At 35.9% G+C, this 27,267-nt stretch overlaps 1 protein-coding gene across 4 annotated transcripts in view; it reads left to right on the plus strand.

Annotated features, from left to right (window-relative positions):
* SLC4A10 (solute carrier family 4 member 10) overlaps positions 1 to 27,267 on the plus strand; it is a 221,952-nt gene that overhangs the window by 128,131 nt on the left and 66,554 nt on the right. For all 4 annotated transcript variants that reach the window (XM_065881067.1, XM_065881068.1, XM_065881069.1 and 1 more), the window contains 4 exons: positions 1,496 to 1,596; positions 4,557 to 4,731; positions 5,320 to 5,453; positions 5,871 to 6,116. In XM_065881067.1, the coding sequence (XP_065737139.1) occupies positions 1,496 to 1,596; positions 4,557 to 4,731; positions 5,320 to 5,453; positions 5,871 to 6,116 (656 nt within the window). The remainder of the gene's footprint in view (positions 1 to 1,495; positions 1,597 to 4,556; positions 4,732 to 5,319; positions 5,454 to 5,870; positions 6,117 to 27,267) is intronic.

Below are 27,267 nucleotides of genomic sequence, written 5' to 3' on the forward strand. Positions count from 1 at the left end.
TTCCCCAGAAGAACAAATATCACTTGCCTTCTGAGGCTTGCTAAGAAATCTTTCCCTAGGTGATTATTGGGTATTGAGAGTACTGAGGGCCACTATCACAGCCCTTTACTGATGTATGATAGTTAATTTACCTGTAAAGGCCGTTCCTTCATCAGTTGACAGACATACTCTCTTTTATCTCTGAACTTCAATTCATTGTATCTATTTATATACCCAGGAAATTGCAAAATATTAAGCAATGAACTTTCCTATATTTTGTGCATTTCAAAATGTATTTTTTGTCATGTTTTAAATCTGTACCATTTTATCTAAATGTCCCATTGTAATAAGATCATTTGATAATTCACACTTGTTCATGTTTACACTAAATACAAAGAACATGTTTACATGTTTACACTATTTTGGAATGGCAGTCAAGTAAAAAGTTTAATTTCACCATTAAAAAATTTTTTATTGTCCTTTAAAGCACTTTTGGGCTTCCCTGGTGGCGCAGTGGTTGAGAGTCCGCCTGCCGATTCAGGGGACACGGGTTCGTGCCCCAGTCCGGGAAGATCCCACATGCCGCAAAGCGGCTGGGCCCGTGAGCCATGGCTGCTGAGCCTGCGCGTCCGGAGCCTGTTGCTCCGCAACGGGAGAGGCCACAACAGTGAGAAGCCCACGTACCGCAAAAAAAAAAAAAAAAAAAAAAAAAAAAATTATTGTCCTTTTAAGCACTTTTGAACACATTGGTGTGCTCCAAGATCACCAGTAGGTAGGATTTTCTGATTTTTTAAACTCTCTGTCACTGACAAAAGTGGGCGGAATAGACCTATGGGGAAACAGCACTTACATAACCTCAGTTAATTTGTCATTGGCTCAATTAGAAGCTTCCTTTTGTGATAGTCTTTTGGATCGCTTTGTGTTGGAAAGAAGCTTGGGTAGGAGGATCTAAGCCAGGATCAGAGAGGGAAATATATTTTAAAAATAGCTAATGATAACAGTTAATGCTTATTGAACAGTTGAACTAGGCCAGGGATATAACACCACTAACACCTCTTCACCTCGACCTATCTTAAACCTGGTCTCACTCTGTCCCCATTTCTTACTTTATTTTCTTTGTATCTCTATCTCTACGTGACATTTTAAGTTTGTTGTTTGTTTCCACTAACATAATGCTTTTTCTTGCTCACCTTTACATCTATAGCATCCCATAAAAATGAATGGCACACACTAGGCACTCAATAATTAGTTGAAAGAATGAATTAATGTTCATCACCTTATTTCATTCTCTCAACCACACTGATAGGTACTGTTATTATCACCAGTAAAAGGAGGAGGGAACTTAGGCTTTAGGTGGCTAGAAAACTTTCTAGAGGTCATATAACAAACAAGTAACAGAGCCTGGGTTCTTAGCACTCTGCGTATTATTGCCTCAAGGGAAAAAAAATTGTTTTTGTTATTTACAACTAGCACCTGAAATTCAAAAACAAAAACAAAACAAAAAAACTTCCCGCAGGAGAAGAGGAAGATTCCTGCTGTACCAAATGGAACAGCAGCTCATGGGGAAGCCGAGCCCCACGGAGGACATAGTGGACCTGAACTCCAGCGAACTGGAAGGTTAGTGAAAAGCCCTTGTATGGGACTTCAAAGACCAAATGATATATACCTTTTTTGTGTGTCGGGAATTGCTGTTTTGAGAACTAATTTGTTTTTATACTTTGGATACCTACTCTTTGGGGGATGAATATGCCAATTAATTTGATTTCTCTGTAGTTACTAATGATTGTCATTATTATTAAACCAGAACAGTGAATACACCATTTCATTTTAATATACCTAGTCTTTCATATTGCTATGCATTAAAACACATTCACAGATTCTTAGAATGAATAAGAAAACTGTCAGTTGCCCTTTCCAAAAGAGCCTGTTGAAAACTTCAAGCTCAGGATGGAAATGAAAATAAATACCAAGAACTCAGTCTTATAGACCCTGTCTCATTACATGCAAGTAGGATGTATATAATAGTATTTTTTATTTTTACGGTAGTAATTTGAAAGAACTATATGATTTATTTTTCTAATCACACATCTTTGAAGAGATGAAAGCTTCAATTTATTTCTTAAAATGATTCTTTGTGGTGTTTTGACAGCTTGTCTCTCTCCAAGAAATGTGTGAGCAGAAAATCAGAACCTTTGGGTGGGTCTCTCTTCAGGGAATGTGTGCACACAGCCTCCATTATAATTGAAGGCAATTGCAGAGGCTTTGCAGGATTGGTGCTCCTCTCGCCTCAGGGCCATTTCCTGTACTGCTTTCACTGTGTCCTCTAAGATGACTTTCCAGTTTCTGACAACTCTGTGCATTTTAATTCTCCTGCGTTCTTTCCCTTTATCTATGTTTTGTCTCTGAGGAGATGTCTTCCTCAGGCTCCCGTACCTAATTTGAGATGGTTCAAACAATTTTTTCCTTTTCCCTGTACTAGAAACATTGTTACTCCTTCTGTTTACTTTCATATTTTCAAATGCTGTCTTTTTATTTCTGTTGTTTTTTTTTTTTTCTCTCTCTCTCAGGTGTAACATGCCACATAGCTTAGATTTTTTTCAAAGTTCACTTTTCCTTACTGCTTCCTAAATCCTCCCAGGTCACCAATATCCGGTATCTTCGCTTCTCCAGAGTTCTTCCACAGATTCTGTTGCTGACATGACTTGAAGTATCCATTACTCATCTGCTCTCCTGGAGTTGCTGGTGCACATCTGGGCTGCTCTTGCACTGTTCTCTGCAATGACCTCCCACTTCCGGATTTAGATTTATGCTGCTAAAAGCACGTTTATGACACAGTAATATAACAGCTATTTAGACTAATGTATACCCTAATAAGTAATTAATTAGAAAAGAGTGGTCTAATAGAAAGTACTATCAAACCTATAAATATTAACTACTAAGTAATAGTTCATAACCACCTCAAATTCTTTTGGGGATTAGGTGGGGTATAAATCATAACTGAATGAATAAATAGACTCGTAGATTAAATCTGTTCTGAATTGTGACTTTGGCAAGTTAACAAATCATTCAGAAATGATCCCCCAAATAAAAATTATGTATGTGTTTTACTAAACACAGGTAAAGGAACCTAACCTAAGATGATCTTTGCGTGTGTGAATTTCACAGGTTCTTTGCAAGCTTCTCTGAATTTTAAATGTCCTTTTTTTTCAATTGAAATTTCATTCTTCTCAACCTCTCCTACTCCACATCCCTCTGATGGAAACAATCACTAGAAAAACATAACGATTCTATCACTCACATAACAGTAAGATAGTTACTATTGTGCCTATATTAGGGCAATTAAAAATAATAGAATTTATTCTGAAGAGGTACATCTTTCAAGGCAAATCAGAATTTATTTCTCAAGAGAACCATCATTTTTGAGGTGATTCTTAGATTGCCAGATTATATTCCTATTTAGAAAATAAATAACAAGACTTTAATATTTTTCCATAAACCAAGTATATTTAGCATACTGGCAGTATGTTGAACATAATAGGTTTTTTTTAACCTCCATGTAGGAACTTAATCACAGCCTTATTCATTTTAATATGACATCTTTATCCCATAGAACACAAAGAGCTTTTGGTAGTCAAATGTTAAATCTGCATATTGTTATTAAATGTTCAAAGAATGAGAATAGCTGTTTAATGCTCTCATTCCTAACAGATTAAAAAGTTCCAGTCCTCAGATTTTAGGCAATATTTCACAATTTAATGCTTCTCTCTTCCCCACCCCCCCAAAAAAAATCATCCTTCAAATGCTTTAATGTGGTTTTTGGATATATTTAGAACATATGCATTTTTCCCAAATAAGGTCATTATTGTCTTGTGAATGATAGATGTTTGACTATGTTTAGACAATAGTGGATCAAAAGTACATTTATCTAGGTTGCTTATTGTAAGGTCCTTGTCTTAGTTTCCTAAAAATGAAAACAACTCTGGAACTTACCTCTCTCTACTAAGTATTGTCATCCATAAGGTCATTTAAGTGCCTGTCTGGAGTATTATTTGGCAAGGGTTTTTTTTCACAAAGAGAGTGGGTAACTGGAGCCATGGTTATATGCCACTTTTTCTCTCTAAGTTGATGTTCACTATTGGACTGTACAAAAATCAGTTTACCTTCCCTCCTTCACTTTCTGCTACACTAAATGGAATGTAAACAATTAGAAAATATTGCCAATGATTGAGAATGGTAGGCCTGATTTTAGGAATAAGTTGTTGTAAAGTGGCACAGAGATTAGAGTAATCCTTAACTCTCATTATTTGAATTTTGATTGATGAACAGCTGTGAGCCTTGTTTGAGAGAACCTAGGATTTTTTTGGCTGTTGACACAATATTTGGTTAGGGATTGAAGTGACATAGTGGTACAAAGCCATTCCTGTAGATCATCATAGTAAAACCTAGCATGTTAATATGGGTCTCATCTCTGCTGATGGAAAACCTGTACTGTGACCTGGCAACAAAGCAAATGAGCATTTTGATTTCTGTGATTTTTATATTTGTGTGTCACTATTGTGTTTTCCCCCCTGTCTTAGGATTTTTGGGGGACTTATTTTAGATATCAAAAGAAAAGCTCCATACTTCTGGAGTGACTTCAGAGATGCTTTCAGCTTGCAGTGCTTAGCATCTTTTCTGTTTCTCTACTGCGCGTGTATGTCTCCTGTCATCACATTTGGAGGACTGCTAGGAGAAGCAACTGAAGGGCGAATAGTATGTATTATACTTTTCTCTGAACTTTGAAACTTAATCAGCTTTTAAGATTCATAGTTAGATGAGTGTGCATTTAATTTTGGTTTCCTTTATGAGGAGAGATTTGATGTATGGTCTGGCAGACAAAGTTCACACGAATTTCCTAGATGACTAATGGAACTGGTAATCAGGGAGTGGAATATCTCAGAACAACTAATGCTTATCTTACACAAGGTTCTGATCTCATCCCTGGCCCCCCAGTCCTAGGCTAGCTTTAGCCTCTGGTTCTTGCCTCATAAGAGGTCCATTTTCCTATTTATATAGGCCATGCTTCTGCCAGACATTTATTATGAATACATGTAAACTTTTAGTAAGCAAAAGAAAAGTGAGATAAGGAAGGGGGAGAGGACATATCCCTGTCCACTGCCATTCACAGTCTGCTGACTGCCTGCCGCCTTTTTTTTATCCTCCTACCCCACCTCCTGCCCAAGGTTGCTAGGCCCTTCATAGCAAAGGGAAAAAAGACCCATGTATTTTACATATTTTCTCCCCAGTTATAATCGCAGCCTGTACAGCTTAGATAATGGAATCATTTATATCTCTACACAGAGTGCAATCGAATCTCTCTTTGGAGCGTCCATGACTGGGATAGCCTATTCTCTCTTTGGTGGACAGCCTCTTACCATATTAGGCAGTACAGGACCAGTTTTGGTGTTTGAAAAGATTTTGTTTAAATTTTGCAAGTAAGTGTTATATACTTTTGGCCCTCAGCCCCTTTCTATTTCTCTGCTGTATTTAATCTTCTTCCAACATCACATTTGGAGATCTGCTGGGAGAGGTAGAAGTTGCTGATTTGATTCAGTTTGCCATTTTTGTCTCTCCATGGAAATAAAGGAACAGTAAAATATTGATGTATATTGTTATGTAATATTTATAAAAAATTATATTCAAAAAAAATTATATTCAGCTCTAAGCACTGAGAAACCTCTTTGAGTTTTGTACCCTTAGGTTTTCCCTTTAGACAAAGTCTTGAGTTTAGATACTCATGGGACGTGAAGCTTATTTACTTTCACTTCCTGAATTAGACTTACTTCCATCTACTTAAAATGGTGGCAAGCTGTTAAATGACCTTCTTTCCACTGTTCTTTTCCCCCTCCTAGAGAATATGGGCTGTCATACCTATCTTTAAGAGCTAGTATTGGACTTTGGACTGCAACCCTGTGTATCATACTTGTGGCCACTGATGCAAGCTCCCTTGTCTGCTATATCACCCGGTTTACTGAAGAAGCTTTTGCTTCTCTTATTTGCATCATTTTCATTTATGAGGCCCTGGAGAAGTTGTTTGAACTTAGTGAAGCATATCCAATCAACATGCATAATGATTTGGAACTGCTGACACAATATTCGTAAGTACCATTTCCCCTGTTGGCTGTGGGGCTTTTCTTTCTACCAATATTGCTATTGTTATAAGAAATACGAGGAACTTACTCAGCAGATAGAGTTCCTTAAATTGATTCGTGACCTAAATCCCAGTCTCTCAGAGTTGAACAGTATTTTAAGAGTCATCTAAACAGCTGCTCATCTGAATACTTGAGTTTTCATTATAACATCTTTGCCAAGAATAACTTTTTGAAGTTTTGTTTGTCGAGCATTCCCCATTAAGTAGATAATGAACCAAGATCAATTTTACTATACAGAGATTTTTTTTTCAAAATATTTTTGATTTTGGTCTTCCTTTAGGACCTCTTCCATGTAATGTAACCCAAAGAACACAGTAGTGAAAGATAAGATTTCAGACTTAAAGCAGTGAGATAAAAGAGACTCATTGGGTCTAAATTGCATAGTTTGATGTTTGAAAATATGATAAAGTCTGAAACAAAATATCACTGAATTGAAATGTATTTTTGCTTTTGGAACCTATGACATTTATGATAAAAGTACTCACATATTGCCTGTTGAGGGTGATATTACAGTTTAGGATTAAAGATGGGATTGTACCTATTACACGTTCTAGTTTTGTATGTCAGCAGTTTGGGATTTCTCTAAGGCTGTATTTGCAGAGTATATGTGAACACTATGTTACTCTTCTTTGATTTAATTTTAGGATTTTTTGTTGTAATTATATATACATTTTAAACAGTGAATATTTGAAACAATATGTTCTTTACCAGGCATCAACCTGGCATTATAACCTCTGCATTAACTACCAATGCTCTTCTTATAAACTGCTCAGATAAGCCCTCAAAATCTTCCTTTGAAGAGTTATCATCTTTATTTACTATTAGAAGTTGAAATTGTTGAAATTAGGCCAAAACAGTGCAATATTATTGTCTTGTTAAGAATGATGTAATGATATAGAGTTGAAAATAAGATGACCTTTAGTACTTTGAATTTTTCTCAGTAATTAGAGATATGTTTAACAGTACATCTCTGTTTTAGAACAAAAAAAAATCAAAGTGAGATATAAAATAACTTCCCCAATAAAAGTAAATGGTGAGGGTGTTGTGAACAGGATTCAAATGCAGATGAAGGAGGTGTCAGGGACACTCAGAAAGCAGGCAGATGGGAAGAACAATTTGATCAGAATGAGATGTAACATTGATACATGCCTTTTCATTTATCTTTAGTTGAAAAGAGAGCAGTGTCACCTAATTTGGGTATCTTTGCGAGGATATGCAATTACCTCTGCTTGAATTTTCAAACCTACTACACACCAGGCACTGTGCTTGGTGCTAGGGAAATCATGAACAATATTCTGTTCTCAGTGAGCTTCCAGTTTAGTAGGAAATGTAGACAAACAGACAACACAATGGAATAAGTGCTGTGTTAAAGGATTGGTCCAGAACACTATGGTACTACATCAGAAGAGCACCTAACCCAGATTTCAGGTTCAGAGAAGACTTCCTGGAGGAAGTGACATAGAAGACCAAAAAATCAGGAGGAATTAGGTGCTGAGGAATAGAGATGGAGAGTGTTTAGATGGAGGGAATGGCACAGACTTGGATGTAAGAAATTTATTAATGCTTTGAAATATTTGTCCAAAGTTATATAGATAGTGGTGAAACAAGAAATTAGACTCAGGCTTTATGACCCTGATGTAATTTTCAGTAACTGAAGTTACTGCTGTAATTTTAAAATTTCTTTAAAGTACTGTTTCTCAACCATTGATACATATACAATCAGAGAAAAGCAGACAAAGCTTAAATAGGCAGGAGGGTTTTTATAATCAAGTACTCATCATAAAGTATTCTTCCAAAAATTCCACTGGATTTTTATGTGAAAATGAAAATGAAAATGAAAAAGATGGTGAATAATAAATGCATGTAGGTATAATAAATAACTATAGAAAGTGGTGAATGATTGCTTTAGCAACTATCTAGCAATTTCAGTCTCTAAACATCAGTTAAAATAAATTCACTAAAGGGCTTCCCTGGTGGCACAGTGGTTGAGAGTCCGCCTACCGATGCAGGGAACACGGGTTCGTGCCCCGGTCTGGGAGGATCCCACATGCTGCGGAGCGACTGGCTGGGCCCGTGAGCCATGGCCGCTGAGCCTGTGCTCCGCAACGGGAGAGGCCACAGCGGTGAGAGGCCCGCATACCGCAAAATAAATAAATAAATAAGTTCACTGAAGTTTTACTTTTTAAAATTAAAATTTTAATTCCAAGGAATATAACATTTTTTTTTTCAAAGTCCTTTTATAGTCACTTTGTATTTAATGAACTCCTATGGAGCAGATAAGATCTACTTTATAGAACAAGTTAATGATTTATAACTTACCAGTAATCAAATAAAGCATAATGAAGAGTAGAACCCACTCTTCTTAATGTTATGTTTTCTTTATTAGAGGGTGTGACTTTGTTCTGCCACTCAACTTTATCTCACCTTTTGGGCACATTGCCATGAATTCTTTATCAGATTAGTGTAATGTCAGTGTTGGCACTTTGTATATGATAATTTTACTCAGAGTATCTGCCACTTCTGTTGGGAAATTTTAAGCAAATTATTCTCGTTCATGTAGACTATTGCTACATTCATTATTCATTTATTCATTTCTACTTTGCTAGGTATTTTAAGTGTCACCACTACATACTTTATAGTATTAGTCATGCTAAATAAATGCTTAGAGACATTGCTGATAACTTATTTTGGAGAAAGAAGCACTTCCCTTTAACTATGGAAATTAATATGCTAATTGTTCTGAACACTATTCCTCCTAGATATTTGTAGAACTAGTAAAATTCAGTTAGCTTAGCATATTTTTCTATTTATAAATGCAATTCTTGATAATATAAGGTGTTCAGCTTATGCACTTTACATTTATTATTTAACAAAGAGGAAAAGATCGAGAAAAGAATATATACAACTCTGGGGAAAGAAGTTTACTCCATAAAAACATTCCTTAGTTAGAGCTCTCAGTTGCAGGCAAAATAGTTTTTATATACCACCCAAGAAAACCCTGTTTTTATAAATAAGTGCTGTGCAAATATTATGTGAAGGGTAAGAAAATATGTTCTCATAAGTGAATGCTCATTGCTGGTCTCAGTGAAGTCTGTGTCCAGCTTCCACTCTGTGTAGCTCATCTCTTCTTTACATGGGTACCTGGGGTCTTTTCGATATATCAAAACTTGCTCTAAAGATGATTAGTAGGAAGCTAATTTTATTTCTTCCAGAATTTTCATTTTGATATCTAAAAGAAGGAAGGCAGAATTTTTTTCAATTATAAAAGCAGGTTTTTAGGGAATAAGAGATTGTCCTACTCATTCTGAAATCATATCCCTGGGTGTTGCGAGCTGAATTGTGTTCCTTCAAAATTTCCCACACGCCAGATTTCTGAGCAAATCTAATGGCTCTCTATATAGAATTTGAACACTTTTTAGCACCCTCTCTACCTCTGTAATCTCTTGTCTAAATTATGACAATTGCCTTCCAAATGGTGGCCCTGATTCTACTACCCTTCCCTTCCACAGACTGTTTTCTATGAAGCAACCAAAATTATTCTCTTAAACCCAAGTCAGGTCATGTCACTCTGCTTCTCAAAGCCCACTGATGACTTCCCATTACCTTCAGAGATGTTGTATGAGCTGTTCCTCACTGCCTGTCTTATCTTGTCTTCTACTTCCTCCTCTGCTCCACCCACGCTAATCTCCTTGCCCTTCAGCCTTCATACTTGCTGTTCTTTTTGCCTAGAATGCCCTTCTCCAGATATCTATGTGGCTTGTTCCTTCACTATCTTCAAAATCACCTGCTTGAGGACTTTCCATCTAAAATTTCAACTCTCTTCTCTCTCTTCCTTTTTTTAATCTAAAATATTATATAATTTATCTTTTTAAAAGTAAGATTTATTGAAGTATTATTTACATACAATAAAATATGCCTCTTTTAAGTGTGCCCTCAAATGAGTTTCAACAAATGAATAACACTATAATTGGAATATACAATATTTCCCAAAGTATTTCCTCATGGCCCTTCACAGTCTCTCTCTCACCCCAACCCCCAACCCCTGACAATCATTGATGTGATTTCTGTCTTAAAGTTTTGCCTTTTTTAGAATGTCACATAAATGGAATCATAGAGTGTATAGCCTTTGGTGTCTGGCTTCTTTCACTTATCATATGCTTTTGAGATTTACTCATTTTGTTGCACGCCATCAATTTATTCCTTTTTATTGTTGGTCAGTGTTCCACTGTATGGATGTACCACAAATTGTCTATCCAACCACAAGCTGATAGATGTTTGGGTTGTTGCTACTTTGGAGCTATATTGCTTCACATGCAGGTCTTTACTTGGCCTACGTTTTCATTTTCTCTTGGGTAAATACCTAGAAACAGGATTGCTGGGTCATATGACAAGTCTATATTTTAACTTTATAAGAAAATTCCAACATGGTTGTACCATTTTGCACTCCCACCATCAATGAATGAGTGTTCCTATCGCTCTGCATCCTCATCAGCCCATGGTATTGTGCTTATGTAGAGTGATACCTCTATTAGTCTAATTTATTGTGTGTTCCCCTCCTAGAGTGAGTTCATGAGGAAAAGGGATTTAGTCTGTTTTGATCACTGCTTTCCCAGTGTTCAGATCAGTTTCTGGCACAAAATAGATAGATGTTCAATGAAAATTTGTTGAAAAAACAAATGAATGTTGAATGAATATCACCTCTATTTAGAATTTGTACTAAGGCTCAGAAGGGATTATGGCTTACCCAAGTAGAAGAACTTGAGCTAAAACCCAACACATCTAACATTTAGTCAAACACTTTTGACAATGTACCACATTATAGGCCACTGGTTTGACCAAATTAATTTCTAGTATTAATATTTAGAATATGAGGGAACTTGGATAAATTTTATTTTTCTCTTAGATGTTATCTTCAAGCAGTTTAAAATTTATCTCAGGAAATTAAAAATATAAAAATAGAGGGATTTAAAACATAAATATTTGAATAATATTAACATATGCAGTAAAATGGATTCTTATTTTAGAGCATAAAAATGCTTATTTTGATTATAATGATTCCCTGTAAATAGGTATTTGACAAGAAGAGAAAAAAATCTTGGATGGAGATGAATTTTGTTGTATCACATTGAAGCCCACTTTACCTTATTTTTAAGAAACTTGGTAATAATTTGGATTAAAAGATAGGAATCTATACCAATATCCTAGTTAGTTGCCTTGGGTAAGCCCCTAAGAGCAGCTTTCTAGAGACAACATCTTAACCCTCAAAAATACACAGAAAGTACATGTGAAATATGTAGGGAATAAGAGCTCTGGGAGGATACCTACCACACTTATAATACTTTGGGGACAGAAGAAAAGACTGAAAAAAAAAAAGGCTTGTTCTCTTTGTATATTTTGGAGAATTCAACTGGCATTGTGTGGATACATTATTTTGTAATTTCTTTCTAAGAATAATTTTTATGAGAAGCAGACCCACGGATACAGAGAATAAACTAGTGGTTACCAGTGGGGAAAGGTAAGGGGGGAGTAGCAATGTAGGAGAAAAGGGTAAAAGGGGTTATTATAGGATTGTATGAAATCATGTGTGTGAAACTTTTGAAAACTGTAAAGCACTATAGAATTTAAACAATCTTTCATTCAATTAAAAAAAAGTCTTTTGACAAGCCATAGAATGAGGTAATTAGGGCCAGGTGGTGCTCATCAAATCAGTTCCTGTGTAAACAAATTTATTTTCCATTTCAGGAAAATAGCAACTTACAAAACTCAAAGGAAGAATAGAGCAAAATGTTTAAGGTATAATAAGTAGATTTGCCATTCTGTTCTTAAATTCTCTTATTAGGCTCATTCTTTCAACATCTATTGCTTTTCTCTGAATTGTGTTAACATTGATAATGTGAAAATGAATATGGTCTCCACTCTAAAGAAGCTCAGTGATTAACAAGAAGAGACTAGAGATGTGCTTTGTACATAGTGGCTGCACACAGAGAATTTGTTGAATCAATAAATGAGGAGGGAGCTAGAGGCAATGCATAGTCAAATCATTGCAACCTGGCATGGTAAGTATTTATACTAGACATATGTTTAATGGTCCAGGAGAAGAAGTAAAAAGCTACCTTAATTTATCACTCCATCTCTGTTGTACCTGTAACTTGAGTTTCTTATATATGGCGTATCTGTTTTTCTCTCTCTTCATTATCTCTGCATGAGCAGGTCATAATTAGAGTTGAGGGCACCAAGGTAGATAGATGAAATCCTGGGACCAGTTGGCAGAGAGTCTTAAAAATTGTAATGAGTTTTATTGTAAAAGATCATTGGGGGTAATGACAAAGCTCTGGATATAATTATGTGATAATAGATTAGAAGGTGATCATAGGAAGTGGAGCAAAGAGCAATAACCTTGGTATGGAATGTTTAAGTCCTGATTATTGACTGAGACAATGGTAATGAGAAGAAAATAAACAAAGTGGGGAAAAAAAGAAAGAAAAGCAAAAGTTGGCAAGGTTTTATTCATTCATTCAACAAGTAATTATGGAATGCCTTATAATTTATATGAGCAATAACAAAAATTTGCATACATGGCTTTATTTAAGCCTCACAATAATCTATGATATAAGTATTACCCCTCAGATGATCAATCTGAGGCTCCAATAAGTTAATTAATTTGTTCAATATCCCAGAACCAGTGAATGGTAAATGAGAGTCAAACTCAGGTATACATTTTTTATTAAAATGTAGTTGTTTTACAATATTATATTAGTTTCAGGTGTGCAGAATAGTGATGCAATATTCTTATAGATTATACTCTGTTTAAAGTCATTATAAAATAATGGCTATATTCTCTGGTGCTGTACAACATATACTTGTTGCTTTTTCTTTTTCTTTATGAATTTTATTTTATTTACTTTTTTATACAGCAAGTTCTTATTAGTCATCAATTTTATACACATCAGTGTGTATATGTCAATCCCAATCGCCCGATTCATCACATCACCACCTCCACCCCCTGCGGCTTTCCCGCCTTGGTATCCATACGTTTGTTCTCTACTTCTGTGTCTCAATTTCTGCCCTGCAAACCAGTTCATCTGTAACATTTTTCTAGGTTCCACATATATGCGTTAATATACGATATTTGTTTTTCTCGTTGTGACTTACTTCACCCTGTATGACAGTCTCTAGATCCATCCACATCTCAACAAATGACCCAATTTCATTCCTTTTTATGGCTGAGTAATATTCCATTGTATATATGTGCAATATTCCATTGTATATATGTGCCACAGCTTCTTTATCCATTCATCTGTCGATGGGCATTTAGGTTGCTTCCATGACCTAGCTATTGTAAATAGTGCTGCAATGAACATGGGTGCATGTGTCTTTCTGAATTATGGTTTTCTCTGGGTATATGCCCAGTAGTGGGATTGCTGGATCACATGGTAATTCTATTTTTAGTTTTTTAAGGAACCTCCATACTGTTCTCCATAGTGGCTGTATCAATTTACATTCCCACCAACAGTGCAAGAGGGTTCCCTTTTCTCCACACCCTCTCCAGCATTTGTTGTTTGTAGATTTTCTGATGATGTGTCTGTAGATTTTCTAACTGGTGTGAGGTGATACCTCATTGTAGTTTTCATTTACATTTCTCTAATAATTAGTGATGTTGAGCAGCTTTTCATGTGCTTCTTGGTCATCTGTATGTCTTCTTTGGAGAAATGTCTATTTAGGTCTTCTGCCCATTTTTGGATTGGGTTGTTTGTTTTTTTAATATTGAGCTGCATGAGCTGTTTATATATTTTAGAGACTAATCCTTTGTCTGTTGATTCATTTGCAAATATTTTCTCCCATTCTGAGGGTTGTCTTTTTGTCTTGTTTATGGTTTCCTTTGCTGTGCAAAAGCTTTTAAGTTTCATTAGGTCCCATTTGTTTATTTTTGTTTTTATTTCCATTGCTCTAGGAGGTGGATCAAAAAAGATCTTGCTGTGATTTATGTCAGAGTGTTCTTCCTGTCTTTTCTTATAAGAATTTTATAGTGTCCGGTCTTACATTTAGGTCTCTAATCCATTTTGAGTTTCTTTTTGTGTATGGTGTTAGGGAGTGTTCTAACTACATTCTTTTACATGTAGCTGTCCAGTTTTCCCAGCACCACTTATTGAAGGGACTGTCTTTTCTCCATTATATATCCTTGCCTCCTTTGTCATAGATTAGTTGACCATTAGGTGCATGGGTTTACCTCTGGGCTTTCTATCTTGTTCCATTGATCTTTGTTAATGTTTTTGTGCAAGTACCATATTGTCTTGATTACTGTAGCTTGGTAGTATAGTCTGAAGTCAGGGAGTCTGATTCCTCCAGCTCCAGTTTTTTTCCCTCAGGGCTGCTTTGGCTATTCGGGGTCTTTTGTGTCTCCATATAAATTTTAAGATTTTTTGTTCTAGTTCCATAAAAAATGCCATTGGTAATTTCATAGGGTTTGCATTGAATCTACAGATTGCTTTGGGTAGTATAGTCATTTTCATAATATTGATTCTTCCAATCTAAGAACATGGTATATCTCTCCATCTGTTGGAATCATCTTTAATTTCTTTCAACAGTGTCTTATAGTTTCTGCATACAGGTCTTTTGTCTCCCTAGGTAAGTTTCTTCCTAGGTGTTTTATTCTTTTTGTTGCAGTGGTAAATGGGAGTGTTTCCTTAATTTCTCTTTCAGATATTTCATCATTAGTGTATAGGAATGCAAGAGATTTCTGTGCATTAATTTTGTATCCTGCAACTTTACCAAATTCATTGATTAGCTCTAGTAGTTTTCTGGTGGCATCTTTAGGATTCTCTATGTAGAGTATCATGTCATCTGCAAACAGTGACAGTTTTACTTCTTTTCCAATTTCTTTCTTTTTATTTCTTTTTCTTCTCTGATTGCCATGGCTAGGACTTCCAAAACTATGTTGAAAAATAGTGGTAAGAGTGGACATCCTTGTCTTGTTCCTGATCTTAGAAGAAATGCTTTCAGTTTTTCACCATTGAGAATGATGTTTGCTGTGGATTTGTTGTATATGGCCTTTATTATGTTCAGGTAGGTTCCCTCTATGCCCACTATCTGGAGAGTTTTTTATCATAAATCGGTGTTGAATTTTGTCAAAAGCTTTTTCTGCATCTATTGAGATGATCATATGGTTTTTATTCTTCAGTTTGTTAATATGGTGTATCACATTGTTGATTTGCATATACTGAAGAATCCTTGCATCCCTGGGATAAATCCCACTTGATCATGGCTTATGATCCTTTTAATGTGTTGTTGGATTCTGTTTCCTAGTATTTTGTCGAGGATTACTGCATCTATGTTCATCAGTGATATTGGTCTGTAATTTTCTTTTTTTGTAGTATCTTTGTCTGGTTTTGGTGTCAGGGTGACTGTGGCTTCACAGAATGAGTTTGGAAGTGTTCCTTCCTCCGCAATTTTTTGGAAGAGTTTGAGAAGGATAGGTGTTAGCTCTTCTCTAAATGTTTGACAGAATTCACCTGTGAAGCCATCTGGTCCTGAACTTTTGCTTGTCGGAAGATTTTTTTTTGGTGTGGTATGTGGGCCTCTCACTGTTGTGGCCTCTCCCATTGCGAAGCACAGGCTCCGGACACGCAGGCCTAGTGGCCGTGGCTCATGGGCTCAGCCACTCCGTGGCATGTGGGATCTTCCCGGACTGGGGCACAAACCCGCGTCCCCTGCATTGGCAGGCAGACTCTCAACCACTGCACCACCAGGGAAGCCCTTGTTGGAAGATTTTTAACCACAGTTTCAATTTCATTACTTGTAATTGGTCTGTTCATATTTTCTATTTCTTCCTGGTTCAGTCTTGGAAGGTTATACATTTCTAAGGATCTGTCCATTTCTTCCAGGTTGTCCATTTTGTTGGCATAGAGTTGCTTGTAGTAGTCTCAGGATGATTTGTATTCCTGCAATGTTTGTTGTAACTTCTCCTTTATCATTTCTAATTTTATTGATTTGAGTCCTCTCCCTTTTTTTCTTGATGAATCTGGCTAATGGTTTATCAATTTTGTTTATCTTCTCAACGAACCAGCTTTTAGTTTTATTGATCTTTGCTATTGTTTTCTTTGTTTCTATTTCATTTATTTCTGCTCTAATCTTTATGATTTCTTTCCTTCTGCTAACTTTGGGTTTTGTTTGTTCTTCTTTCTCTAGTTCCTTTAGGTGTAAGGTTAGATTGTTTACGTAAGATTTTTCTTGTTTCTTGAGGTAGGATTGTATAGCTATAAACTTCCCTCTTAGAATTGCTTTTGCTGCATCCCATAGGCTTTGGATCGTCGTGTTTTCATTGTCATTTGTCTCCAGGTATTTTTTGATTTCCTCTTTGATTTCTTCAGTGATCTCTTGGTTACTTAGTAACGTATTGTTTAGCCTCCATGTGTTTGTGTTTTTTACAGGTTTTTTTCCCCTGTAATTCATTTCTAATCTCATAGTGTTGTGCTCAGAAAAGATACTTGTATGATTTCAATTTTCTTGAATTTACTGAGCCTTGATTTGTGACCCAAGATGTGATCTATCCTGGAGAATGTTCCATGCGCACTTGAGAAGAAAGTGTAATCTCCTGTTTTTGGATGGAATGTCCGATAAATATCAATTAAAGCTCTCTGGTCTATTGTGTCATTTAAAGCTTCTGTTTCCTTATTTATATTCATTTTGGATGATCTGTCCATTGGTGTAAATGAGGTGTTAAAGTCCCCCACTATTATTGTGTTACTGTCGATTTCCTATTTTATAGCTGTTAGCAGTTGCCTTATGTATTGAGGTGCTCCTATGTTGGGTGCCTATATGTTTATAATTGTTATATCTTCTTGGATTGATCCCTTGATCATTATGTAGTGTCCTTCCTTGTCCCTTGTAACATTCTTTATTTTAAAGTCTATTTTATCTGATATGAGTATTGCTACTCCAGCTTTCTTTCGATTTCCATTTGCATGGAATATCTTTTTTCCATCCCCTCACTTTCAGTCTGAATGTGTCCCTAGGTTTGAAGTGGGTCTCTTGTAGACAGCATATATATGAGTCTTGTTTTTGTATCCATTCAGCAAGCCTGTGTCTTTTGGTTGGAGCATTTAATCCCTTCAAGTTTAAGGTAATTATCGATATGTATGTTCCCATTACCATTTTCCTAATTGTTTTGGGTTTGTTTTTGTAGGTCCTTTTCTTCTCTTGTGTTTCGCACTTAGAGAAGTTCCTTTAGCATTTGTTGTAGAGCTGGTTTGGGGGTGCTGAATTCTCTTAGCTTTTGCTTGTCTGTAAAGCTTTTGATTTCTCCATCAAATCTGCATGAGATCCTTGCCGGGTAGAGTAATCTTGGTTGTAAGTTCTTCCCTTTCATCACTTTAAGTATATCATGCCACTCCCTTCTGGCTTGTAGAGTTTCTGTTGAGAAATCAGCTGTTAACCTTATGGGAGTTCCCTTGTATGTTATTTGTCACTTTTCCCTTGCTGCTTTCAATACTTTTTCTTTGTCTTTAATTTTTGCCAATTTGATTATTATGTGTCTTGATGTGTTTCTCCTTGGGTTTATCCTGTATGGGACTCGCTGTACTTCCTGGACTTGGGTGGCTACTTCATTTCCCATGTTAGGGAAGTTTTCGACTATAATCTCTTCAAATATTTTCTCGGGTCCTTTCTCTCTCTCCTCTTCTGGGACCCCTATAATGCGAATGTTGCTGCATTTAATGTTGTCCCAGAAGTCTCTTAGGCTGTCTTCATTTCTTTTCATTCTTTTTTCTTTATTCTGCTCCGCAGCAGTGAATTCCACCATTCTGTCTACCAGGTCACTTATCCTTTTTCTGCCTCAGTTATTATGCTATTGATTCCTTCTAGTGTAGTTTTCATTTCAGTTATTGTATTGTTCATCTCTGTTGTTTGTTCTTTAATTCTTCTAGGTCTTTGTTAAACATTTCTTGTATCTTCTCGATCTTTGCCTCCATTTTTCTTCTGAGGTCCTGGATCATCTTCACTGTCATTATTCTGAATTCTTTTTCTGGAAGGTTCCCTATCTCCACTTCACTTAGTTGTTTTTCTGGGGTTTTATCTTGTTCCTTCATCTGGTACATAACCCTCTGCCTTTTCATCTTTTCTATCTTTCTGTGAATGTGGTTTTTGTTCCACAGGCTGCAGGATTGTAGTCTTGCTTCTGCTGTCTGCCCTCTTGTGCCCTTGTTGCTTACTTATTTTTACATAGTAGTTTGTATCTCTTAATCCCCTATGCCTTTCTTTCCCCTCCCCACTTCACTCTCCCCACTGGTTAACCACTAGTTTGTCCTCTATATCTGGGAGTCTGTTTCTATTTTGTTATATTCATTCATTTGTTTTATTTTTTAGATTCTACATATAAATGAAAACATAGAGTATTTGTTTTTCTGTGTCTGACTTATTTCATTAAGCATAATACCGTTTAGGTCCATCCATGCTGCTGCAAATGGCAGAATTTCATTCTTTTTTATGGCTAAGTGATATTCCATTATATATATATATATATATATATATATATATATATATATAAAATGGAATATCACTTAGCCAATTATATATATTGCTAAGTGTGTATATATATATATATATATATATATATATATATATATATATATATAATCACTTTCTTTATCCATTCCTCTGTTGATGAACACTTAGGTTGCCAATATCTTGGCTATTGTAAATAATGCTACTATAGATATTGGGTTTGTGTATATTTTCAAATTAGTGTTTTTTTTCAGATATATACCCAGGAGTGTGACTGCTGGATCATATGGTAGTTCTATTTTTAGATTTTTGAGGAACTCCATACTGTTTTCCACAGTGGTTGTACCAATTTACATTCCCACCAACAGTGCAGGAGGGTTCCCTTTTTTCCACACTCATGCTAACATTTGTTTTTTGTAGGTTATTTGATGATAGCCGTTTTGACAGGTGTGGGTGATATCTCATTAAGGTTTTGATTTGTATTTCTCTGGTAATTAGTGATGTTAAACATCTTTTCGTGTGCCTGTTGGCCATCTGTATATCTTCTTTAGAAAAATGTCTATTCAAGTTTTCTGCCGATTTTTTAATCAGGTTGTGTGTGTGTGTGTGTGTGTGTGCGTGTGTGCATGTTTTTGTTTTTTTTTGTTTGTTTTTTTTTTTGCGGTATGCGGGCCTCTCACTGTTGTGGCCTCTCCCGTTGCGGAGCACAGGCTCCGGACATGCAGGTTCAGTAGCCATGGTGCATAGGCCCAGCCGCTCCACGGCATGTGGGATCTTCCTGGAACAGGGCATGAACCCGTGTCCCCTGCATCAGCAGGCGGACTCTTAACCACTGTGCCACCAGGGAAGCCCCTGTGTGCGTGTTTTTTGATATTGAGTTGTAAATATAAACAGTTGAACTGTTTATATATTTTGGATATTAACCCTTTATCAGTCATATCATTTGCAAATATCTTCTCTCATTCAGTGGGTTGTTTTTTCGTTTTGTAGGTTCATTTGGTTTTAAAGCCCATGAACTTTTTTTCTATGATAAAAAAATAAAAATGATAGTAAAACCTCAATTTTATTATAATTCCCTAAAGGCAGTAACTGTCATATGTTTCTATGTATTCCCCATAGCACCTAGCATAATACTCTGTACAAAATAATTTTAACCTGTTAAATCATTGAATGAACAAAGAAGACTACATGCTATGTTCCAGATACTTGGGTGTAAAAGTAGCACCATAGATGGGTCTCTGCCCCAATCGAGCATATTATCTATTGAAAGACTTAGACATTAAATATGACACAAATAATTACTTAATTATACTTGACATAAATGTTATAAAGGTACAGAATGCCATGAGAGTGAGAAATACTTCCAAAGTTATTTGTATTTGGAGGCCAAGGAGAGCCTATAGCTATTTGAATGGAGATAAAATTCTAATGAGAAAAAGTTTAAGAAAAATTTCATGGAGAAAGTATTTATGTTTTTAGTTTTAGCTAGTGGTGGTGGTGTTTTGCAAAGTTATTTTGCACATTTTTTTTTTTTTTTTTTTTTTTGTGGTACGTGGGCCTCTCACTGTTGTGGCCTCTCCCGTTGCGGAGCACAGGCTCCGGACGCGCAGGCTCAGCGGCCATGGCTCACGGGGCCAGCAGCTCCGCGGCATGTGGGATCCTCCCGGACTGGGGCACGAACCCGCGTCCCCTGCATCAGCAGGCGGACTCTCAACCACTGCGCCACCAGGGAAGCCCTATTTTGCACATTTTTGAAAAGCTATTTTCTTCATAATATGTTATAGCTATAAGTTTAAATAATTTATTAGAGAGAAAAGTATTAAGTACTTACAGAATCTCTCCTAAGAATAAAATCTGAAACATGGAAATAGATGTATTCATAAGAGACTGTATTATTTAAATAGTCATCTTAATAGAAACAAATTAAAGGTTTAGTAATAGAAGAATGAGTAAACTATGTCACATCCATTAATGATGCTTATGAAGAGAAATGAGCAAACAGAAAATACTTACATTATAGTTCTATATAAAAGAGATTAGAAATGCTCATATGCTCATAAAAATGTTGAAAATATACATAAGAATTACTGAAAGATATATACCAAAAGTTACAGTTATTGATGGAAAGATTCTGAGAGATTTCTTTTTCATTTTTTATTTTATAAATATTCTGTAGTGTGGTTTTATTATTTTTGCAATTCAAAATACTTTATGAAAAAGAAAAATGAATAGGCATAAAAACATGTTTGGCTTCTATAGATACATCGTAACTCTCTGATTTTATGCCTAATGTTAATACCTAACTTGCTACACTCTTAAGGTGATTTAATCAATAAAGAGACTTAAAAAAAAAAAAGAATCACAAATCATTACTGTTCAGCGCTCACAGAAAGGTACTAATAATAACTACAAAGGCAAAAGCAGAGCATCTGGAACGTAGGGACTAAAATTAGTAATAATGTTGAAGGGAGTTCTACCAAATTATGTTTTCTAGAAGGCAGCCATAAGCTCTTCTTGTGTAGAGAAGACTGATCACCTCCATTAGCCTTGAAACAAAAGCAAAGACTTCTGGATGCAGGCATTTAATTATAATGTTTATCTAATCATTCTGTAGCCATTTATATAATTAAGATGGCTTAGAGCATACTTTTCTTTGGGGAGTAAAGGGTAGTAGGGGTTGTGTTTGGTGAAGAGTATATTTTAAGCCAAACAATCCAACACTAATTATGGCATTTTATACTGGTGTTTCAAAAAATATAGAAAAAGTGCAGATACTGCCCATTCTTTTGCCTTTGGATTGTTGAACTTTCCAATCTATGAGCTGGTGGTAGCCACAATTGTAATAACCAGCACAATGATGATACCTAACACCTAATTAATATTTACTTATGCTAGACCCTGTTCTAGGTGCTTTTACCTATATTAACTCATTTTTACCCTCATAATAACCCTATGAGGTTGATTGCTATCACTATCCTGACTTTAAAAATACTAAAATATAGAGACACTAAGTAACTTGTCTAAGGTCACTCAGTTAAGTGCTTGGATTTGACTGATACAGGAACTCTGGCTGGAGAGTTCGAAGTCTAATGTCATAGGCACCAGGCTATTTTATGCACCTAAAGATTTTCTTTTTTGCATTAATATTTCCATCTTATGGCCAGAGTCACTAAACATTATTTTGGAGATGTAAGTAACAGAAGAGCTTATTCCAAAAGCGTATTGCTTTCTCTAGTTTTTTTTTTCTTTTCTTTTTTGTAGTTTTAGATGAAAAATATTTGGACTAAGTTCATCAGTATAGGTAAAAAAGAGGAAAGTGGGATTTTTCTCATTTTATCTTGACTTATTTATTTAGAATATCTGCTTTTGTCATTTTAAGGACATAAAATCTCAGCCAAAGCCCTCTTTGATCTACCAAGGGTTGGTACAGAGATCTTTTTCAAACCTCCTGTACAAGTGTGCAGCCTCTGAGGACTATCTGCTGAGATTTCAAAGATTAGAGGTGTGGACTCAGGAAAGAATGATGATTTGGTTGGCTATACATGATACCTATGACGTATAAATCTTTTAGGTAAAAAACATATTTTTCCTCCTTGGAATTGATTTATGGAAGAGGAATATTATTAACCAGAGATAGGCCTGACAAGGAGGCATAGGTAGCTAATGTCCACTTACAGACCTAACTCTCCAAAAAAAATGTCTCCCCTATGAGCTTGACATTTTTATCCCAAATTTCTTAATACTTTTGGAAAGTCACTGTTGAAATGTAAATACACTCCCAGGAATGGAGTAACACATTACGCCACTGTCCTCACTAATACAGTGCCAGCACATAGGAAAACAGAGACCATAGCCCTGAGAGAATGGTGCACACAGCAAGCACAGTGAATGGAGAAGTGATACTAGCCCGGTGGCCAGGTTTACATGAGGCTATGAGAAAATAGGAATCTGGAAGTTGGGCAAGGGTAGTGGTGTAGTTGTCATGATGTGAAGGCAGGGCTGCAGGATGTTTTGGGGGGAATATCTTAAAGGAGAGGGGTCCTGAAAGGGGAAGCTGAGAAGACCATACATTAATGGTATATTACTTAATTTATTCTGGAGCCATCTCACTCTTCTGGCTATGCTAATGGAAATGGCACCATTATATCTAGATGAAGCATATTATAGAGAAAAAAGCAGAAGTTTCAGGGTCAAGAAGACCTGGATTCAAATCTAATCACTATGACCTTGGATGAGTTATCAAACACTTAGTTTCCTCCATCTATGAAATGTAGAAATCAAACTACTAAACTAGAAAACAAAGTGCCTTCTGCCATGCATATGGTAGCTGTATGCATATCATATCTATATGCATAAATATACAGTAGCTAAAGAAAGCTTATATATATATGTATACACACACACATACATTTATACGTAGATGTATTCATGCATCTACTATAGTGTTATCTTTCTCCCTTGTTGTGTTACTTCTGCAAGAAACTTGTCATATAGTCTCTATTTTACATTTTAGTTTCCTTTTATCATATGTAAATTTACTTTCACCTAATTTTCAGAATATTCAAATAATTTTCTATTAAACTATGGTGTTGGGCCTTTTTTTTCTGAGGTAAATTAGCAAAATGACCAACTTGAAGAATTTTTTTAAAAATTTATTTATTTTTGGCTGTGTTGGGTCTTTGTTGCTGTGCATGGGCTTTCTCTAATTGCGGAGAGCAGGGGCTACTCTTCGTTGTGGTGCATGGGCTTCTCATTGCGGTGGCTTCTCTTGTTGCGGAGCATGGGCTCTAGGCGAGCTTCAGTAGTTGCAGTACGTAGGCTCAGTAGTTGTGGTGCCTGGGCTTAGTTGCTCAGCTGCATGTGGGATCTTCCCAGACCAGGACTCAAACCCGTGTCCCCTGCATTAGCAGGCGGATTCTCAACCACTGCGCCACCAGGGAAGCCCTAACTTGGAGAATTTTAATCATTAGCTACCTGAAAAGTATTGGTGCTTGATACAGCAGATTCAGGCAGTATATTACTAATCTACTTTAACAAGAAAGAGACTATTGCTTCTAATGAATGATATTAACTGTTTTCTTTTTGGCAGCATTACTGCCGAATAGCTAACTATGCTATCTATGGCAATAGCTAACTATGCTATCATTATTTGAATTCATGACAAGGCTGGGTAATGAGTTGAGGCAGTTATTCTGTATGATCAGATGATTTAAGCCTGAACAGAACATAAATATATATACCTATGCAAATATCTAAAATAATTATTCTGATCTCTGTAGCAGTTTAAATACTTGTTATGATTCTAAAAAGGAGACTTTAGGGAGCATATGCCAGTTTCAAAAAACAGGCACATGTTCACACAGCTGTAACTTAGGGATCCCTGACCAATGAATTGGACACCATCTGTCAGCAGGACCTTGAAGTTTTAGCTGGCAGGTCTTGGAGCAGCTTTCCAAGCCGTTTGCTGCTTCCTCACTCCCACATGCTTAGTTAGCTGGGATTCCCTGCTGGGAAGCGAAGGCAGGTAGCATTTTGACCCTCCCCTCACCACCTTCAGTATACTTTATTCTCAGAACCATCCCCAGAGATTTAAAAGCATCGGGAATATAAAAAATATCTCTTCCTCACAAGGTTGGAGGCCTTGGACCTTACCTTGAAAAGATTTATTTTTATATTCTTTCAAATTATGACAACTTATGTAGAAAAATATGGCAGATACCTGTTCTTTTTAAAAAAAATTTTTTTTGCAATATTTGTTACATAACAAGAGTGTAAAAATAAAGTGGTTGATATGTATTTGTTTTCTGATTATAATTTGGAACACAGGTATAAATGTCTTGGTTTATGGATTCAATCTGTACCCTGTCATCTCCTAACCTACTAGATCTTTTTTGGAATAATAAAATGCATAACACTGGGGCCAGTATCCACAGTTCTAGAATATTCTTAGCCATCTGGTTCTGTTACAGAGTAAAGTTAGACTGGAAATAAGACAATGTTAGTAAAGGAAGCTTCCTTTGCCCACCCCACCTTCCGTGGGCTCCATTTTTTGGTGTGCACAACATAGTGATTTAATGATATATACGTATATTGTGAAATGATCATCACAATAAGTTTAATAATAACATCCATCACCACACATAGTTAATATTTTTCTTGTGATGAGAACTCTTAAGATCTACTCTCTTAGCAACTTTCAAATATACAATAAAGTGTTGTTAACAGTAGTCACCATGTGGTCCATTACATCCCCAGGACTTATTTATCTTATAACTAGAAGTTTGTACCTTTTGTTCACCTTCACCCATTTCACCTTTATTCTTGATGAATATTTGACTAGTTATAGAATTCTGGATTGCCAAGTGTTTTCTTTTAGCCTGTTAATGACCTCATTCCACTGGTTTCAATTTTAGCTCAGGAGAAGTCATTGTCAATCCTACTGTTGCTCTTTAAAAACAATGTCTTTTTCCCTAGATGTTAAGATTTTCTCTTTATCTTTGGCTTTCTTTGGTTTCAGTATATTTGGGCATATCCTTTTTTTTCTCTTCTAGTTTAATTGAGATATCATTGACATATAGCACTGTTTAAGTTTAAGGTATACAGCATGGTGGTTTGACTTATATACATAATGAAATGATTACCACAGTGACTTAGTGAACATTCATCATCCTGTATAGATACCAAATTAAAGAAATAGAACAAAAGTTTTTTTCCTTGTGATGAGAACTCTTAGGATTTACTCTCTTAACTTTCATATGTGATATACAACAGTGTTAATTATAGTTATCATGTTGTACATTAAATCTGTGGTACTTATTTATCTTACAGCTGGAATTTTGTACCTTTTGACTGCCTTCATCATCCCCACCCCCTGCCACTGGTAACCACAAATCTGATCTCTTTTACATGAGTTTGTTTGTATGTTTTGAAGTATAATTGACCTACAATGCTATATTAGTTCCTGGTACAAAACATAGTGATTCAATATTTCTATACATTTCAAAATGATCACCATGATAATCTAGTTACCATCTGTCCTCATACAAAGATATTACATAATTATTGACTATCTTCCCCACACTGTACATTTCATACCTGTGACTCATTTATTTTGTAACTGAATGTTTGTACCTCTTAATCTCCCTCACCTGTTTCTCTCCTCCACTCACTCCTCTCCCTTCTTGGCAACAGCCTGTGTGTTCTCTGTATCTATGACTCTGTTTCTGTTTTGTTATGTTTGTTCATTTGTTTTATTTTTTAGATTCCACATATAAATGAAATCATACAGTATTTGTCTTTCTCTGTCTAACCTATTTCACTTAGCATAATACCCTCTGGGTCCATTCACATTGTCACAAATGGCAAGATTTCATTGTTTTGTATGGTTAATATTCCATTGTGTGTGTGGTGTGTGTGTGTGTGTGTGTGTGTGTGTGTGTGTGTGTGTGTGTGTGTGTGTATATACACACACATTATCCATTCATCTATTAATCACCACTTAGGTTGCTTCCATATCTATTCACCTATTAATTACCACTTAGGTTGCTTCCATATCTTGGCTATTGTAAATAATACTGCAATGAATACAGGGGTGCATTTTTTCCAAATTAGTGTTTTCATTTTCTTTGAATACATACCCAGAAGTAGAATTTCTGGATCATATTGTAGTTCTATTTTTTTTCCATCTCATTACTTTAATCATTTTGTCAAAATAATCTGAACATGCATAAATGACTTGTTATAAGAATGTGTAGCATAAAAGTCCCTGAGACATATCCAAGAATGACTTGAAATGTATTCAGTGCAATTATTCATCATACTAATTGCCAAGGACTTGGCTCCCTTCCTAGATATTTAAGATATGTGACTAAAAAAAGATATATAATATATATTATATAATATTCATAATTATACATTATATATAAATATATGTATGTTTATTAATGCTAAATCAGAGTCTCCCTCTCCAATGCCTGATTTTTCTGCCAGTTTACTGATGCTGTGTATGAAGTCATTTCCAGACTGTAAAGAATGTACTTACCGAGGTAAATTAGTTCTTTAAGCCCTAGGGTGCCAGTTAGTAGAATGATGGCAGTGGAACTAGAAGGTCCCAAGAGAAGATGTTGTCCAACCCCCTCATTTTGCAGTTCAAGTGACAGAGGCTCAAAAGGTTTGCGACTTGCACAAGCACGGCTGGTTCTGCCACTATTACTGTAACCTTAGGCAAGTCCTTAACTGGGTCTAGACTTCTGCTCCCTCCTCTGTAAAATGGCTTGGTGATTGTCACAGCTAACACCTTCCAGGTGCTTCCTGTGTGCCTGACACTGTCCTGAGTACTTTAAGTGTCTTTTCTAATTCTCCCAACACCTCCATAAATTATATATGATTACCTTCAATTAGAGATGAGAATATCAAAGCATAGACATCTTAAATAATTTGCCCTAGATAAGACAATTAGGAAATGTTACAAAGCTGGTCTAGTAACCCAGGAATAACTGCCTCCAAAATTCTCAAATTCCAATTCTTAAATCCCTTCTAAGAAAACCCCGTCAGATAGGTTCTCAAATTCCTTATATCTCTAAAAGTCTAGAGCAGAGTT

The sequence above is a fragment of the Phocoena phocoena genome, chromosome 7, assembly GCF_963924675.1.
Source record: "Phocoena phocoena chromosome 7, mPhoPho1.1, whole genome shotgun sequence".
Lineage (NCBI taxonomy): Eukaryota > Metazoa > Chordata > Mammalia > Artiodactyla > Phocoenidae > Phocoena > Phocoena phocoena.